This window comes from Ischnura elegans, chromosome 9 (genome assembly GCF_921293095.1).
Source record: "Ischnura elegans chromosome 9, ioIscEleg1.1, whole genome shotgun sequence".
NCBI lineage: Eukaryota > Metazoa > Arthropoda > Insecta > Odonata > Coenagrionidae > Ischnura > Ischnura elegans.
Window position 1 is genome coordinate 2,035,848 of NC_060254.1, and position 18,944 is coordinate 2,054,791.

Below are 18,944 nucleotides of genomic sequence, written 5' to 3' on the forward strand. Positions count from 1 at the left end.
GATTTGATATTTTCCTTAGAAGACAATGATTTTTGGTCCGTGTGATTTCGGATACGAAAAAAAACAACAGAGGCACGGGCTGATGGACGGCCGAGGATGGTTTTCTGAAATCTGCGACGTAGTTACTTTTGACGTGGTTATTATCCTATGGCGCTGAGATTCCCCCGATGATTGTTCAATCTCTTGGGAAGAGTCACACTATGTGTCAGTCGTATTTTGCCTTTTTTATTTTCTGGCTGAAAATCCTGGCCACGGCTGAAATTCTACTCGTAACGTCTGCGAGAGCTTTCAAACAAAACGGCTCATGAGTAGGACAAGAATCGCATGCGACGGCGCATTCGAAGAGAGAATCGGAACTCTTTCCACCCTGATGGGGCGTTGCATTCACTGAAGCTATTATTTGAAATTTCGGATCCAGATCCGATGTCTTCCGCGACTTTGGATCCGATGTATCCGATGAAGGGCAATATCCGCGGATATTTGGATCCGAGGTATCCGATCCGACCATCCCTAAAAATAACAATAGCCGCGGTGGCTAAGCAGTAATCTAGCATTAATTGCGTCCATACATACCAGAGCAGCCTGGCGGGTGGGCGGTGGCGGTCGAACGCAAACTGTCGAGTCCACCTGGAGGCCGCGGCGGCTTATGCCAAGCAAGTATCAACTTTCTCAAGGGTTGCATTGATGAAACTGGGCTATACAAACGCGAATGTGTCTAATTTTTTTTATTATTGACGCAGACGCGTGTTAGTCTAAAAAAGTTACATGTACACAAAAACCCGCTCTCAGCGCATATTTATAAGAAACTTGTTTTCACAGGAAAACTCGCTCTCTGCAAGTTTTTATTATCATCAGACTTCAAATATCATTCGAAAAAAAATAAATATATTTCGATCTATTATAATACTTTAAAATTGGTTGTCCAGATGAATTCTCCGAATGTGATTCATAATCGCAATAATTTGATTTTCCGTGACTAGCGGTTAATAAAAGAACGGAAAACGAATGCATTGCTTCCCGATTCCGTGGTTTCCAATTTATTTTTCTCTGAGAGTTGCTCATGAACACGCGCCATTTCAGGGTTCGTCGGTTTGTCGCTCTTGCCGACATTTTCATGTTTCCGAGGCCTCTTAGGCATGTTCGTCGCAGCACCCGCGTGCCGGGCGTATCCTTCACGCGGGCAAGGCTGACACCGCGGCCGCTTAGGTGTGTGGCAGCCATTATGCCCCAAACTTAAAGTCTATGCTCAAAACATTTATCTTCCTGGAATCGATGGAATCGGAGTCGACTTTAGGCGATCGATTCTCGATTCCGATTCCGTGCCCGAGAATCGGTGGAATCGAGAATCGACGTTTGGAATCGACTCATCCCTACTGGATATGGCTCCTGATCCGGGCCATCGCAAAAGTCTATGTCTCCCTTCCCAACATTATGTGTGTGAGGCTTGCTGCTCGTCACTTAGACTGCTCTTGATAGTGATATTTGGAGTACGCTGTAATAAGTAGAGGAAAATTATAAAAAAAGAGAGGATAATTGCCTTTGTTTTCTTCACAAGGTTAACACGCCAACATTCGATCTTACTCAATATGTTCATGGAATAGATGGCCTATTCTCAGAAAGGAAATAGAGTGATGGGTCATATAACACTTTGACAAGGCCAAAACTAAAATATAAATTGAAATGTAATGTATTTGCAGAAATGGAAGGTATTTCAGGAAATAATTAAAATTCTAAAATTAGAAATTTGCCAGCCATTGGAATTTCCTTCCTTTTTTTGGATGTCATATCAAGTATTTGAGCATCTACGGTCAATTTAAACATTATTATAGCACATGAAATGAATTAAAATACTCAGTAATAGTAAATTAAAATTTCAGACTCTCACCAGAAATCAAAAAGAGCATGCAGAAATTTCCTGCTTCATGACATTCAAGAATAATATCTGTATTTTAAGGGTTCAAATACACCCTGTTTCTTGCAGAAAAAAATAGGTTTTATTAAGACCCCTTCCTCTCACACATTGTGAGATTCAACTCGACCTCGTCACTCTGAAAATGCCTCACGTAACTAATGGACTTTAATTAATTGGATGCCTTCAGACCTAGAAGTAATCGTATCCTTGCTCAGTATGCAATGTCCACATTTACACGTTTTGAGAAGAAGCATAGATTTGCAGGATACAGGTGGCATTCACAGGAGGGTGAACCGAAAAATTACCTTTTCTCAGGATCAAATTTGCCGTGTGCGGAAGAGTTGCCACTTGGAACCAACTTCGCAATTCACCTTGCCAGTCCATAGAAGAATACATCTCCAACTTCTAAAACAAATAGCTGGTGATGAGATCTTGCTGGTTGTGATAAGGGAGACTTTTGTTACATTCTATCATAAAGTAAACGAAAAGGTAGAGAAAATTAATTTATTTTGAAGTGAGAGCATAGAATATATAGAAGAGCCGGAATCATGACGAGGCCGTCACATGATACGTATAGTTTCGTCACCTTCAGGGGCAAGACAGTAGCAGCACTTCGCTAAAGACACGATCATCATCATCGCCGTCTCTACAATTGCTAAACACCACATGATCTCTAAATATAAGTTTAAATTAAAGGTAATCACTTCCATGTCATTCTCCGATGACAGTTTCAATCTTTGAAATTTTCTTCGGAGCGTGGTATTTCGGTCACATTTTCGTATCAAATAATTTCAAAATTAACGATGTTTAAGACATCATTATAGGTATTATTTCCCTCTAATGGATCTTTGAGACATTTAAAAAGGGGCAATACGTAAAAAAGTAGTTCATTTACAGCTAAGTCGGCTTCCAAGAAGCAGCATGTGGATTGATGCCACATGTTGACAGACCAGATTTTAGGGGTAGAATGGGAAAAAGGGTATTGGTTATTACCTTCCGCAGAAACAGTTTATTTTTCTTTCTCTTAAGCATGCCGACTTTATCTCTTAACTCTGCTTCATTACCAGAAGCAAATTTCTTACACGTGGGATTGTTCTGACAAATATCCAATCCCTAGTATTTTCACTTAAGTAATGCGTTAAATGGTCAAGTCGACCGATCCATAATTCTGGCAAATATCCCCATTTTAGTGTTTATAGTTTATACTGACGATATGCCAAGCTTGAAGTGACGATTTTCAAGAATAAAGGTTCAGAAATCTTGAAAAATCGACCTCGGTTACCGAGGCTCATGGTCCCGTGGCGTGTATCGTGTAGCTCAGCCTTGACGCGCGATCGAAAAATCGCTCTCATTTCCTTCGTCGCAAACTTTTTACCAAGATTTCTCCTTGGAACTCCTAAGAAATCCCTATTTTATACTGTGATTCAAATTTCCCGACTTATATATTTTATAAACGAAAGATAATGTCTACTTTGTGTGAAATTTCACGTGAAAAACGGGCCTGCCATTTTGCGTTGCAAAACCTTAAAAAAATTCATAGAAAATATGGGCATAGGAATGTTGCGTTTTTTATTCCATAAACATTTTACCAACGCTACGTCACCAGCTTAAGTTTAAAGATTTTCGAATAAAATCGAGATAGCGTGTGTTTTTGAAAAATTGGTCATGCTTGGGCCACTGTAACTCAGTAACGGATCGTATTGATGCAAAATGGTGTATAAATCTATGATTGGTAATCATTAGAGATACGTGAAAATAGCACTTTCATTTTATAACATTTTAAATTGCAGTTTATAGCATTTTGTAGCATCTAATTTTTCCTTTATTTTCATAATGTATCAATAGTAGCTGACGACGAAGTGGGATGAAACACATTTATTTGAAATAATACGGAATAGTTTAAATCACTTTGGGGTATAACAATAATATATTAAAGAATAATATATAAAGTAAATAATCGAAAATGAAATAAGTAGCCTGAATATCATTTACACCAGTTGAGTATCAACGTTGAACAAGTTTCAACCCTTTCTTCCTTGAACCGGTTGCGTCTGTCAGTCACAATTGGATTGTACTGGCTGAAAAACCTCTCCGCATCCACGATGCTAACTGATGTTCAGATTGTGTGGAGTGCAGAATTACCAAACTCAGTGTTTTCTTTGCAGATGAAAAGAAATATTTGCTTAGCATCGCGGAATCTACCAGGGTTTTCTCTCAACCTCTCTAGTGGCTGTCGATGAAAATGCATGTGACCATCTATGAAGCATTAAGGGCCAACTTCCGGTAGCGTAGCGAGGGGCGGGCTCCACTATAAGTTTACTAATTTTGTCATCGAAAAGGCGAATCTGCGGTTTAAATATCATAAAAGTCCAGTCATCGCGCCTATGTCGTATTTATTCACGTGTATCGCATTTGTCGCATATGCGATGTTCACGTATCACTAGTTATCATTTATGAGTATTTGCGCTAAGTTTCAAGTCTCTATCTAATTCTAAGGTCATTTTAGACTTCTGTCCGGCGACTTCCGATTTCGAGCCACTGCAGTGGAGCATTTGCACTCTCTACAAACTAATTCAAACCACTTTCACGAGTTCTGCGCACTCAAGGGAACTCAAACGGAGCGGAGCCTTTGACGGTCTTCACCACCGTTTTCGCACTAGAATCCTGGGGGTTGGGGATCGGAGAGTAATGAAGGTATAAGGGTCTCAGCTGGTGTCTTTCTGGGAGGTCTTTTTGCATGTATCCCAGGAAAACAACTCACTTTTCGAGGTTTGAACGCTTTTCATATATGTATGGTCCAAAGAAAACTAAATGAACTTCAATGAAACGCCCCCTTACGTCGGTTGAAAATCCTCCACTGTCTTTACCATAGACTATTTAAGAATCTTGAAGCAAAACTTAAAAACGGTCAATTCTGAGCGTTAAAACCCAAACAGTATCAACCTTACTGCGTCGCGGCTAATCCAACTCCCGACGCACGGAGACGAACCCTGCCGCGCGACCTAAAAATCAATGTAATTTCTGGCGTCGCAAACTTATTTCAAAGGTAACTGCATATACACCTCAAAAAATCTTTAAATAATGCTCTCATATTTGTTACTTTGCCGAAGTGACTTTGCCGAAAACCCATTTGAAACTCTACTTTAATGTAAAATTTTGTCGAAAAACAGTGTCCGCCATTTTGTAACTGCATGGTAAGAATTTATCGATGATATTCTTAAAGATTAAGGAAAATTAAAAAAAAAAAATATCAACAGATTATGTGGTTTTTTATTCCGTAAGAATTAACCTTTAACTTCGCCATCTACTTACATTGGAATATTCTCAGAGAAAATTGAAGACGTGCGTTTTTATGGAAATTTGCTCACGTTTGAGCCTCTGTATCTCATTAACGGGTAATAATTATTTCAAATGAAGTACATATTCATAAATTTCAATCATTTTTAGTATACCTGCGAAGTTTCAAGTTTATAACTCAAAAAAGCCACTTTGAGATTTTTCCGGCCTTTTTTGATTTCCGCCCACTGTGCACTGTGGCGGCAAGGTGAAGTCGTCGCCTGCCAAACAACAGGTCGCGGGTTCGAGTCCCACCAGGGTAGGTTTCCCCAATCCAGGACATGGTTGTTCGTGCCCGTATAATAGTTAAATTCTTGAAAAACCCTGATGTAAAGACTAATATGAGCTATTTTCGGTAATATGGGAATAAATAACATAAAAGATATACTCATCAAAGATTGTCGACTTCTTAAAACCGCGCTATGGCACAGTGTAAGATTCACAAACAAATGTTACGGTTATTTGCTGTCATACAAATACGGTTATTTGCCAGGAGCAATATGCAACAGTGAATGCTTATGTAAAAAATATCAATTGTGATAATGGGATGGGATGATCACCAAAAAGCATGTGCGAATTTTAACCCCAGGCACCTTCCATTGAGTTTTGAGTTTTCATGCTTTGGTGGGCTATGATTCCTTTTTATGAGCTTACAAATAACTGAGACAACACATTATTAGAATGAATTATCTGAGGTTATTATGGAGCTTGACACTTACCAGAAGGATGTGTTTTCTCTTTAAGCCCTCACTGCAATCCCACTCATTCCAAAAGTCACCACTCACTTTTCATGAGTTAGTGATGCCATTAGAGTTCCAGTCCACTAACAAGTCGTTGAGGGAGAAGCGCTTAGGGAGGGAGGCTATCACAAGAATGTGGGAACCACGCCATATGGAGAAGCTTGGGAGGAGTGTTGACCACCTTGGTAGCGTTCGGTAAAATCCATCAACTTATCTGCCAAAGTTAAAAATGGCCATCACTTTTTGCCGCAACTACCTCGAGAAGTACTCATCGAAAATGGTCAAATACAGATCTCAATGTTTTCTAAACTATTTTTCAACCGACAGTAAATTAAATTGGCGAAAGAGGCCATTCTTTTTTTCTTGTTTCTGACTGTGGGTCTACGATCAAACTTTCCATTCTGTATGAGAGTGCGGTCGATGGAAGGGAAAGATAGAAAAATAAAAATCTTCCCCCATCAACCATTCTCTAATAAGATAAGAATAAAACGACTGTGTTTCAGCCAATCTCAATGACTTGGAGACATCATTAGAGTTTTGGTTCGTATAGGGAGAACTTTTCAGTGAGGGAGGGAATGGCTATCGAGACTTAAGAACTTCACAAATCCATGCACAAGGCCAATGATTAGTATGACATGGCGACATGCTCAACATGGGTTCGTGACATTATCAACTAATCTGTGAAAGGGCTAAAGCCAGCGATTATTCGCCGCAAATGGCTCCAAAGGAAAGTGTGATTGATGGGTCACATCATATTTCAAAATCTATCACAATGAACAATAGAAAAAAATTGGTGTACGAGCTTCTGCCCATTGCAATTACAAAATGCCGCATTTATTTGACAGATTTCAAGTACTGGGAGGATCCATCAGATGAATACAGAGAAGAAGAAGGGACCTTGCTGCCACTTTGGAAATTTAGCTACGACCGCACACGAAAAATGAATGTGACTGCCCTCTCTTGGAATCCAGAATACAAGGATCTTTTCGCAGTTGGGTATGGTTCCTGTGAGTATAAAACCTTAACAATCATTCCTTCTGCTCTTGTTCCTTCAAATTTCTTCGCCAATTTTCTCCCAAGAAAAACGGCAACACTTCCCCAAAGCATAGACAGGTACAAACAGGTGTGACAGGTAAATTTATGTGAAGTCAATTGCAGTGAAGCAAAGTTCTTTACATCATGGGTGCCATGAAAAAAATCATTGAGCTTAGGTAAGATTTAAATCCGGATCTCCCAATTGATGGACGTGTAAGCTACACTTAGGCTTAATGGTGTAACTGATGAGGATTGTGATGTTACCTACTGTTAGCATCACTGACCCGCATTGTGACTTTTGTCATTGCTCGTCTACGAGATAAACCCATTGTTACAACCTTAGGCGGCCCCATGTGGAATTATGTAATGTAAGGGTCCCCTAGTTTGGCGTCGTAATGTTCCCCAGTTCGACAGCGCTCGGGAAGTTTTTATGTACTTATGATAGAGATGTTCTCTCGCTCGTTATGCACTTGTCTTGCATGATCTATGTAAATGGAACTTCTTTAGCGGCTGCCTGGAGTCCGCTTCAAATGTTTTCCCAAATGTCATTCACTGATTCGTTGGTGCCGAGAGAGAAAAGCTATCGGAAAGAGGTCCACTTGGAGGTACTCTAAGTGTGAGTTTGTATGTATCTCCATCCTCAGGACGGAAACTTCATTTCCCAGCACCTACTATGCAGCGGAGCCCTTTGTTTAAGGATGGCTTGATTCTAAACAAGTGCCACAATATGAATGGCTTGGCGAGAGTGATGCAACATGGAACAATTGCTCTGTGTCCAAAAGACTTCTCATTACCCAATAACATTAGCTCCCTTCGCATTTCCCCACTGCTGACAATCGCACGCCCATACCACAAGGATACGCCCACTCAGCACAGCCTGAGTTCCCATCCTCCACCACTGATACCTCTCCCATCCCTTGCATGTAAATACCACGGCTCAATGGAATTCCTTTCCATTTTAAGTTCAACAACCCATTGTAAAATACAAGAGATGCGTTCTTGTTCTCTCAAGGAAAGATTTAAGAAAGCAACATCCTATTCTTATGATTTGGAATAAATCCTAGGTTTCCTCCTTTTGAACAGTTAAAAAATGAAAAATTGAATAACTATCCAATTGAAGAGTGGAGTGTTCTAGGGATGTGCGAGTTGTACTTTTTGATCTCTTTTTTCCTCTCAATAAAAACTTAAATAAAAACTGAATCAACTCGTGAAAACAATCTTAAAAGTATATTCTTCACCTCTCTCTCTTCAAGTTGACTTCTCCAAGCAGCCTGCAGAGGGGAGTGTTTGCCTGTTCAGTTTGAAGAACACGTCGCACCCAGAATATGTGGCGTGGCTGTGGACTGGAGTGTGCAGCATTGATTTCCACCCGCAGGGCCAGCCATATTTGATTGCTGTTGGCCTCGTTGACGGCAACGTGGCCGTCTATTCCATTCAGAAAGCCCCGCCGCATGTGCTTGATAAACCTCTCTATCGAAGTGACTCTGTGGCGAATAAGCACGCAAAAGCAGTTTGGCAAGTAAGTACTGGCATTCAATGACATGATCCTAATTTAGGCTTCCACATGTTCATGGATATCAAGATACAGGTCTTGTGGCCTTACCTATACTTAGTACCCAACCATGCAGCCATAAATTTGTTTAAGGAAGTCTTGGGTGATATGTGGGTTGCCTACACTCGTAATTCTTAGTCAATTCCCAAAACCATAAATTAAGCTTTAAAGTTTGTTTGCAAACTGCTGAATTTAATTTCGATGGTTTTTACGGAAACCCCAACGGTTATTATGGCTTGGTCTCCATAGGCATTAGCATCCAAAATCTCCCTGACATTTTCTTATGAACTATAGGGCTCTGCCTGCAGATCTAAATATTATCCTGTATCGAGTAAATTTCCGACTTCAAAGCCTTATCTCAGTCCGCAACTTTCAGTTGTTGAGAGAAAATCAGCGGTTGCGTGGCCCGTGACAGTTGTCTCCTTAGAGAATGCATCGCAGACGTAGTCACCACAAAGGGAAGGAAGTTTGGAGTTGGGATGGAGGGGGGAAAATCCACCTAAATTATTCCTGTCCCCTTCTTTTGCATGGTCCGTCTTCTTTTGGATGACCGTTTTGCTGGTCCTACGGTCGCTCATGTAGTGGACGCATGACATTCTAGCTGGAGTGAAAAATTGAATAACTATCCAATTGAAGAGTGGAGCATACTAGGGATCTGCGAGTGGTACTTTTTGATCTCGAGTCGAAAATCGAGTCGAGTTGAAAACTACTCGTGAGTATTGAGTCGAGTCGAGTATGGTAATTTGTGAACCATGCAATAGAACAATTCGTGCTCCAACATATTCGCGTTTTTCCAATCCCCTTCCGAATTTTCAAATATGAATGCTCACCTGATGCAAAAAGGAAAAGATAAGGAGGAACTGTGCGAAAATTCCACAGAGAAAAAATCATTCGCCTTGACCGGGATTCGAACCCGGATCCCTCGATTTCCGGCCGACTCCCGTAAAGTTATCACCGTGGCCAGTCCCGGTATACTTAACTTCGTCATAAGGAGGAACGTTGAATGTTATGTCAGAATTAGGAGATGAATTAAAAGTAATGTGTCTTAATCAGTTCCATAGGCGCAATTTAAATGAATCAACCTCTAGTAATATGTCGACAATTTAATGAATATATGTGTCCAAACTGCTAGGAAGTAAAGGCACTTACACAATTGCAAAAAATATTATATACGTAAATTAATCATGAAATATTTTATCCTTTCAAATTCTCATGCAGAAAAAACCAATGGTTCTACATGCTCAGGCAGGAGATTTACAAGTCTCCGTGTTACAGTATTATCTACTGCCAGCTGAAAATTGTCTTTCGCTACACACTGGTGTGGCTGGAAAAGTACTTTCTCGCCAAAATTACAAGATTAGGGAACCTTAGAAATTTTAATTAATAATTATATAAACGATATATTTTGTCTTATTTCTCAATTCGTTTAATCAACCTTGGGAAATCTTGTTTTTGGTTCAAGAAAGATGCTAAATGCAACAAAGGAATAAACGAAAATTAACATCAGATGCACCTATTGCTCAAAAAGGCTCAATCATTATTTGTAGTGATTATGCTGTCCCGGTTCATTTATATTCACCCTAACCAGCCAGTTCACATAACATTAATTATTTTTCACCAGTGAATGTGTTGCGTATGTGGTGTGGTGTTTGTGTGAACAGAAACTTAAATATAATACATTTTTTGGCATGAGCTTTTTATTTTGTGATTATAATAATAATTATTATTTTTTCTAATTATTATTAGTATTCTACCGATTAAGGTAGGTTTCCATGGAGTATATATGCTTTTTATATTTACAACTTTTTTGTTTTTAGTTTTATCATTTATTTATTTTGTAATCAGCAGTTTTTTCTCACTATAATTTTTTAAAGTCTTTTTACAAAATTTTGAATAGATAATGCAGTGAAAAATTAACTATTATTGCGAGAAGTAAAGACAAAGGAGAGACTCATAGACGAGTTATTTGTTGAGGCAGTTTGTATGTTGTTGGAATTGATGGATCATAATTCCATATGTGTTACTAGAGCATTTTGGGTTGGCCCGAGCCTGGACTTGAAGTTATGAACTACTTTGGTGATAAATTGTTGCATCGTGGGGACCTGGGCGGCGAGGACGTCTGACATTCGGGCGCGGCGGGGTAGATTTAGGAATAGGCGGAGGGTTTTATTCTGGAATGTTTCCAGTTTTTCTCTTATCGTTTTTTAAATTTGCGAAAATTTCGCAGCCGTAAAGTAGAGTGGGGCGGACGATTGTCGAGTACAGTTTGGTTCTGCAGCTGTGGGATACTGGCGAAGTGCGGGAGGATAATGAAGTTGGAGCTTGCCTGGCTATTCCTGTCTTTCTCGTGCAATATGGTCATTGAATGTTAGCGCTTTTCATCTTACAAGACGCCGAGAAATTTTTGGGTTTTTGCTCTTGGTATTCGGATTTTGTTTATGTTTGGTGATGTTTGTGTGGCAAATTTACGTCTGCGCTAAAAGTGTACGCGTGTGCTTTTGTTTGCGTTGATTCGCTTTTTTCAATGTACGTGTCCATTTGTAAATAAGTTTTAGGCGTGTATTAAGTTTGTTGGCGTTCGTGACTCCTCGCCATGGCGTTGCAGTAATAGCGGTGTCATCAGCGTACATGTGTAATGTGGTGTTTGTGGAGTGTGGCATGTCATTGACAAAAAGTTTGAATAACAGCGGACTTAGAATCGAACCTTGTAGAACACCTGCTTCCATTGGACACAAGGAAGAGATTGTTTTGGCTTCCGCAACGCAGAATTTTCTTTGGGAAAGATATTTTTTATGAAAAGAATATCGGATGGGGGAATTTAAATTGGTGGAGTTTGTAAATCAGACCTTTATGCCATACTCTGCCGAAAGCGCGTTCAACATCTAGGAATACTGCGTCCGTTGAAAGGCGACGATTGAAACTGTGGCTTATCTTGTCAACCAGGCGGAGAATTTGATGGAGGGCAGACATGTTACGTCTGAAACCGACTCCTTCCGGCCGAATGATTTTGAAAGCAGTGGAGAAGGATTCGAGACGGCGAAGGACTAGGATTTCAAGAATTTTAGAAATATTTGAAAGGAGTGAGATAGGGCGAGAATTACCTTCGGGTCTTCGCCGGATTTAGGAAGAAGAATTACTTTTGCTTGTTTCCAAGCGACAGGAAAGTGCGGCAGAGAGTAGCAGACATTGAAAAGATTAGAGAGAAGAAAAGGAAATTTTGAGCATTGACTGGCATATCGCAGCTGTGTGTTGCTAACATTGTCGAGGCCAGGTGCTTTTCTTGTAGAAAGAGAGTTTAGTGTATTACGAATATCAGAAGGAGTATAAATAGCTTTAGAAGAAGGCATAGCTGAAAGATTATCAAAAATGTCGTTTACTGATTCTTCAATAGGAGAAAAGGAAGTTTCAAGAGACATGGTTGTTTGAAGGTGATCGGCCTGAATTTCAACTATTTTGATCGGGTCGAAAATTAATGCTGAATTAATTGAGAGTGGGCGATAAAAGACTTTGTCGGATTCTTTGAGAGATTTTATTGTTCGCCAAATAGATGTGGCATTGGGGGGGGACAGGATTTGTCAAATGTAAATTTTTCAATGTCTTTCCCAATTTCTGGTGCTAAGGGAAGCTATTTCTTTTTTAACTTGATTAGAAATAAATTCCCGTAGCAAACGTAGCGCCCATGGACCGATGCTCCGGAGCACTTCCGCCTGTAGCGTCTTGTAGCGAATGTAGCGTTCTTTGGACCGCACCCAAAGGCAGCGTATCCCGCCGAGGTGTCACTCCAGCACTTAAGGCTCCAAACGGCGGCCACTCCTAATCGCTCGGGGACGGTTAACGCGCTTCCGGACGGCACGACACTCTATGCAGAGTCTCACCGCATGCTGTGAGCCGTTCGTAATAGGCGCCTTTAACTAAGTGGTACCCACAAAAAATGTAACATTTTATCTAGTGTTTTTCAACTGATTGAGGTAAAGATGCGCCACTGCGTGCATAGATGATCCAGTATCTTATTTGTTTGTGCTCTGCTTGATTTGTAGGTTCGATGGGGATCCAACATGCCAGATGGAGAGATCCCATTCTACTCCGTGTCGTTAGACGGGAGCGTATTTTGCTGGATTGTAGCTAACAACGAGCTAAATCGGACACTAGTCATCACTTTGTCCCTCCCTATTGATCCCATTCCGGGGCCAGACAGCGTTACAATTCCTCTTACAGGTGAGTAAAATGTAACATTATATATAAACGCAATGTTGTGGGAAAATGAGAATCACGTAGCACATAATATAAATGGTTCAAGTGACGAAACATAGATACACAAAAAGAAACACTCACACGGGGAAATAAAGCTTTCGAAGTAGTGACTTCTTCCTCAGCATGAGAGGGAATGGGGAGGAAAGGAGTGCGTTGGACAAGGGAAAAGGGGGGAGAAGTGTATGGGAAGGGGGTTAGCATGAGACGTTCAATAGGCCAGATCGGAAAAATCGATTTTTTTTCAAATCCATCATGCCCAATGAAAAAAAAGTTGTGAGACTGATCAAAAGTAAGCCCTGAAAGTTTTGAGACCTGTAGGTGAACCCCTGACCCTCGCTCGCCGTTAATAACAAAAAATACCGTGACTTTCGTAATTGGTAAAATTTGTTAATAAGTGGAAAATAAACGTTCGTATTAATCTAATTATCCGGTATTTCTGCAAATTAGAATATCATGCAGGAAGATTACACTGAAAAAAAAATCATTCACCGGCATTTATGCGAAAACACACCGGAAGAATGCATCGGAGCTCCGTTCCGCGGAGGCTCGATTATCGTATAGTATCGTATATATCGTAATAGTGGAACGGTGATAGCGACGTAGTAGTTGTCAAAGGCAACGTTAGACAAACGATTTCGGGGCATACGTTTTAATTTTTGGTGTTTTCCTAGCGATTGATACATTTGAAGTTCTCTCAGACAAGAGTAAGTCATAGTCATCAGAACGTCTTCTTATTCAAAAACCCGACGGTGTCAATCCGACACAAACTTTGGCCGTACAAAAGCTTCTGACCTGATGCCCGAGAAAGCTCTTGTCATTTTAATTTTTGTTGTATATACGTGTGTAAAAAATGTTTTTTACACTTGTCTGATGTAAAGATATGGTAAGATTTTACATTTCTAGAATCGGAAATATTTATTCCTAAAATACTGCCATCAAATAAAATCCGATGTGTAGGTCGCAGTTCTGTTTAGTTTAGAAAAATATATACATTGTACGGTTCAATAAAATTGATTTTCTTGTCTTCTGTGGCGAACAAAATCTTGTACATCTACGGTAATTACACTTGTCTCTAACCCGCGATTTTGATGCCTGCATGTTGGCAATCTTATTGAGTGCTAATAGTTGTCAGGCGCAAGGAGACATCAAAAAAATAAAAATGATGAAAACATATTGAATTTTGAAAAAAATATTTTGAGAATATTTTAACGGCTTTTGTTTTTCTCTATTGCTTTTCATGTTGATTGACATATTTAATTCAATGCAATGCTCTTTCTCTTAATATTACCCATACACAGGCAAACATTTTATTTTTAATAGGTGAGAAGGGGTGAGGGGAGTGGTACCACCCAGTATGTTACAGTTCCAGCTCCTCAAATTCTAAAAATCAGGCACTGACGGGAAGACAGCCAATATGGTCCAAAGTGTTAAATATGCCATTTACAATACAACTCTCACTTAACCTTTCCACACATTTTAGGAGCACATCTCTAACGTGTTAAGAGAGGGATACCTGTACGTGTACAGTGTACACATAGCCACCTCAGGATGCCATACCTAGAAAATGGCAGCGGTGCAGAAACCCTGGTGGTCAATAATAAATTAAGCGCAGAGTTAACTATTGTTTTTCTTTCATAAAATTAAAAAAATCGAGCAATCTCCAGACAAGTTGCACAACAATGGCATTTACCGAGTGATATCGAGTGTGTTTTGTTTGCAGCGTGCGGCACGGCATTCGCTTTCCACCCGACGGAACACAACATTTTCCTGGTTGGCACCGAGGAGGGGAGGATCTACAAGTGCAGCACCGCATACGCGTCGCTCTACCTCTCCACCTGGGATGCCCACCACATGCCCGTGCACTGCATCGGCTACAACCCATTCAATCCCTCCATTTTCCTCTCGTGTGGAGGTGACTGGAGGGTCAAGATATGGGAAGACAACAGAAGGTTAGTGAGTCCAACACCGTTTCAAGTATCCAAACTGAAGCTGAATTTTGCGCATTTTCAGTATATTTAGGGAGCTTGTGAGAGGAGGCGGAGTGGAAGGGTGCCCGTACTCGCCATCAGGTAGAAAGAGGCTGGGAAGATGAACTACATGTAGGTGATGACTGAACTGAACTCTTTACCTGTCGTTCTTCATCATATTCGTCGCTTGCGACCATTAGTGACATTGGAAACTGCTGGGCGACAATGACATTTATGCTCCTGAATTTTAACTTATCTTTTCCTTTTATTAACAACGGTGATCCCCCGACAGAATGGTTGAATAGGATGACATCTATCCATTGCCCAGATTCAAATACATACTATTTTTCCACTGTAGTAACTCGTAGTAATTGAGCGTATGGGATGCGGTGCAGAAAGACTTAATCCTCGAACTGAATAAAATAAAAAGGAAGGCTGCGCGTTTCGTCAAAAACTGCTTCGGGCGTACAGACAGTGTTACCCAGATGTTAAGCGAATTAGGCTGGGAGCCGTTGGAGACTCGGAGGCTGCGCGCTCGGCTTAGATTGCTTGAACAATTGAGAATGGGTATCTTTAAGAGCGACACAGAGAACATAATATTAGAGCCACACTATATTTCCAGGTCCGATAGAAGCGATAAATTAAGGGAGATGTTTTGCCAAACGGATAGATATGGGAGTTCGTTTTTCCCCCGAACCACAAGGGACTTTAATAAACGCTAGTCCCAACCTCGTTAGAGCACTTCATTTTTTTTGTTGTAAACGGGTGGTGTCCTAACACCCCCTGCCACACGCCTTTTAGGCGGCTTGCGGGGTATTATATAGAAGTAGATGAACTCTTCTCACAAATTGATAGTTTGATTAACACCTTAATGTAGATTTTATGGTAACTTTAATTGGCTTTGAGATAAACAGAAAAGTCGTTTAAGGTGTTAACTTCATCGAGTTACTCAAGAAAAGAGATCAATATGAATGTAAGAAATTTAGGAAGTAAAAACCCTTATTAACTAGGGTAGCAATGGCTAAAACGGCAACTCTTCATAACTCATTGGAAACTCTCCCCGCATTAATCAAATCGGTTTGCCAGTTTTATGATCATCTTTATTCATGCAGGCCATGGATCACCTATGTGGATTTCATCAATGGTATACATACACAAAAGGCATTTTACTGCAGAAAATTATGATATTAATACAAGAATAACCATTTGCATTAAAATAAATCTTAAACTGCACCGTCACATCTGAGGAAATACTAAATGTAATTCATACTTAGGTATTGCTTCCAATTTTTCAAGGCCTTGGTTAACAGCTTTGTAGTTTCGGTGCATACACCTTTCTTATATGTAAAACTAACAATAGGAGAGTATATATCCAAGGGCTGCCGTAGTATAAAGCATTTAGATCACAATTTACTTACAGCCGTAAATACGAAAATAACTTCCGACATGACAGTTTTTATTAAAATATTTATATAGAGGTAGGATGCATCGGTAGAACAAATTTGGCCTAGGGTAGCGCTTCGTATGCAAAATTCCCATTCGACGGTTGGGGCTCATTTCCAGGCCCCTTGTTCTAACTCTCCGCACTGGCTCCCTATCCAACTGCCTCGGTTTTATATGGCTTAGGTACAATTCAAACAATGGTGAATTCGTGGTATTCAAACAAATTTCACGAGTTGACCAGAGGCATAACCTTACGGAGTCATCCACATGTGCTCTTAGGGCGTGACGACATTCCATTGATAAAATATCATTTGTCTAGGCCAGGATACAAATCCATATCTCCCAAATTTGTGTCAGATGTTCCGCCACTTGAACTACCGAGGCATTTTCTCCTTAATTGGATTTAGAGGACAAAATGGTTTATTCTGCTAGACACAATTGCCACAAACAGCATGTTTTATCAAATTTAGTAGCTCCAGGTTCAAATTCCATTTAAAGAAAAGGATTTTTCCTCCATAGAATTCTCAAGTATCAATTATTATGGTTTAGTACACAATAATGAGTTTGTTAGTTTGGAAAAGTTCCAGCTGAAATGTAAGGTGAAGATGGCACCATGCGGAAAAACACCTCTTTGAAGGTTGATTGTGGTAATATACTGATTTTCCTGCTTATCGCCTCGAAAAAATCTAATAATTTGACGTAATTGAGCCATAAATAGAGTAACAGTAAGAGGTTCAACTAGATTTTCTCGTAATTACAGGGGTTCAAGTTAGAGCCTTGTCAAACCAATGAGGTGAATGTAACCTGCCCTGTATTTAGTTGATCTCGAGTAAAGAATAAATTTTAATGGCTGCTTATTTCCATTTGGATGCTGTCTGTTAGTTATTTCATGTCTGTCTTTCAAAACTCTATCTTTGCATTTATGTCAGGCCATAGTCAGAGGTGGACAGAGATGGTTTCAAAACCCTTCCTCCAAATTTTCAGATGCCGGAGTCTTGAATGAACTTCCTACCACCTTCCCCCAAAAAGACTAGCCAGAGGTCATATACCATCATGTCCTCTTAAGCCTACAAAATTCCACTAATGAAGATGGTACTGGTAGTTCAAGTGGCAAAATACCAAGATAGGCGAATTCTGGAGATTCAGCGTTGAATCCTGGTCAAAGGACGTGATTTTACCTGTGCAGAATTTCCACACATGATGTGACTCCGTAAGGGTATCTCAGCCTAATCCAAAGTAATTCCTTGGATATTAATGATGGAAGAGAGGAAATGTGCTATTTGGATCCATATTCGAATGTGAGGGTATTTGACTGTGATCTCCACTGAATTTTCATGCGCCGCTGGGATTGCTCACTATTGCTCAATCACTGATGAAGCGTGCTCATCCTTGTGTTGCAGTGAGCCCCTGTTTGTGTTCGATGTGGGCTCGCCGATCGGGGATGCGGCGTGGGCTCCCTATTCGAGCACTTCCTTCGCTGCTGTCTCCTGGGATGGACGTGCGCATGTTTTTGACCTGTCCATCAACAAATATCACTCCATCTGCTCACAAGCACTGGTACAAAGGAGACGCAGCCGGCTGACTACCGTGGCATTTAATCACAAACATCCAATCATCATTGTGGGAGATGACAGGTAAGCCAGTAATACAATATCTAGGAACATTTGACTCGTAATTCATGATTCGCATCCATATATTACTTTTATGCTCAGATAAATTCCATATACCGTGGAGCCCTTATATAATGAAGTTGAGGGCGCTGAGTTTACTTCGTTATAACCGAACTTCGTAATATTTGGACCCACACTTGTGAAATTTGAACTGAATTTCGACCTATGCTTACTGAAGTTTTGACTCGGAAATTAGGTTATAACCTCACACAGAAAAGGAAAAAAATCTCTTGAAAGATTTGAGAAAAAGAGCCTCCATCCAATCGCCCTAGAAAACTGCTAATTTCTCCATTTCAGGGCCTGCCGCAAAATATGATAACCTTGTGTAGGCTTTCGCGGTATGGTGAGGATTCAGCAGACTGGTTTTCGGGGTTGCTACCGCGTAGATTCATCTCTGCAGACGATTGTCTTCTGCAGAGATGAATCTACGCGGTGATAACCCCGAAAACCAGTCTTCTGAATATGATAACCTTATTATAACTACTGAAGGATGCACGAATTAAACGAATATATAAAGTAGCAATGGCAAAATAATAACAAATGGGTATAATGGGGGAATGAATAAGAAATATTTAAATACGACTGTTGCTTTTCAGGGGAATTGTTACCAGCTTGAAGCTATCACCTAATCTCCGAAAAAAGCCTAAACCACCAAAGAAAGGTCAAGTGTATGATCCCATGCAATTAGAGGTGACTAAATTGGAGAAATTGCTCTCCCTGGTGAGAGAGCCATCCATATTGTCTCCAGCACCAGATGTAATCAGCACCACGTCATGAAATCAGCACCAAAGCTTCCAAGGCAATCATTCCTCACTACAAAGAACTTATTGTACGGATCTGTTGTAAATAAAATGGGAATGTCCGATGCCCCGCTTATTTTTCAAAAACCGAAGTTTGGTCTTCGGTATAAAAACCTTGAGGTTTCCAAAAGACCCCTCCTAATTAAATGAAGTCAACTTCAAATATCGGTGGCCTGACTCATTGGCCGCTATCACGTGATGGGACATCTGCACTTCCTGGACATCTCGGGCTCAGACG

General features: G+C 40.4%; 2 protein-coding genes across 3 annotated transcripts in view; one reads left to right on the forward strand and one right to left on the reverse strand.

The window, feature by feature from the left end:
• Positions 1 to 18,771, forward strand: part of LOC124165280 (dynein intermediate chain 2, ciliary) — a 37,569-nt gene extending 18,798 nt beyond the window's left edge. The window contains exons 6-11 of one of the 2 annotated variants that reach the window (XM_046542615.1): positions 6,834 to 6,995; positions 8,277 to 8,542; positions 12,613 to 12,790; positions 14,547 to 14,775; positions 17,637 to 17,870; positions 18,503 to 18,771. In XM_046542615.1, the coding sequence (XP_046398571.1) occupies positions 6,834 to 6,995; positions 8,277 to 8,542; positions 12,613 to 12,790; positions 14,547 to 14,775; positions 17,637 to 17,870; positions 18,503 to 18,683 (1,250 nt within the window). In that variant the 3' untranslated portion in view covers positions 18,684 to 18,771. The remainder of the gene's footprint in view (positions 1 to 6,833; positions 6,996 to 8,276; positions 8,543 to 12,612; positions 12,791 to 14,546; positions 14,776 to 17,636; positions 17,871 to 18,502) is intronic. The other variant, XR_006866186.1, reaches the window with a different exon arrangement.
• The window catches only part of LOC124165281 (nucleolin-like), a 93,053-nt gene that overhangs the window by 41,354 nt on the left and 32,755 nt on the right, over positions 1 to 18,944 (reverse strand). The gene's annotated exons all lie outside the window — the stretch shown is intronic.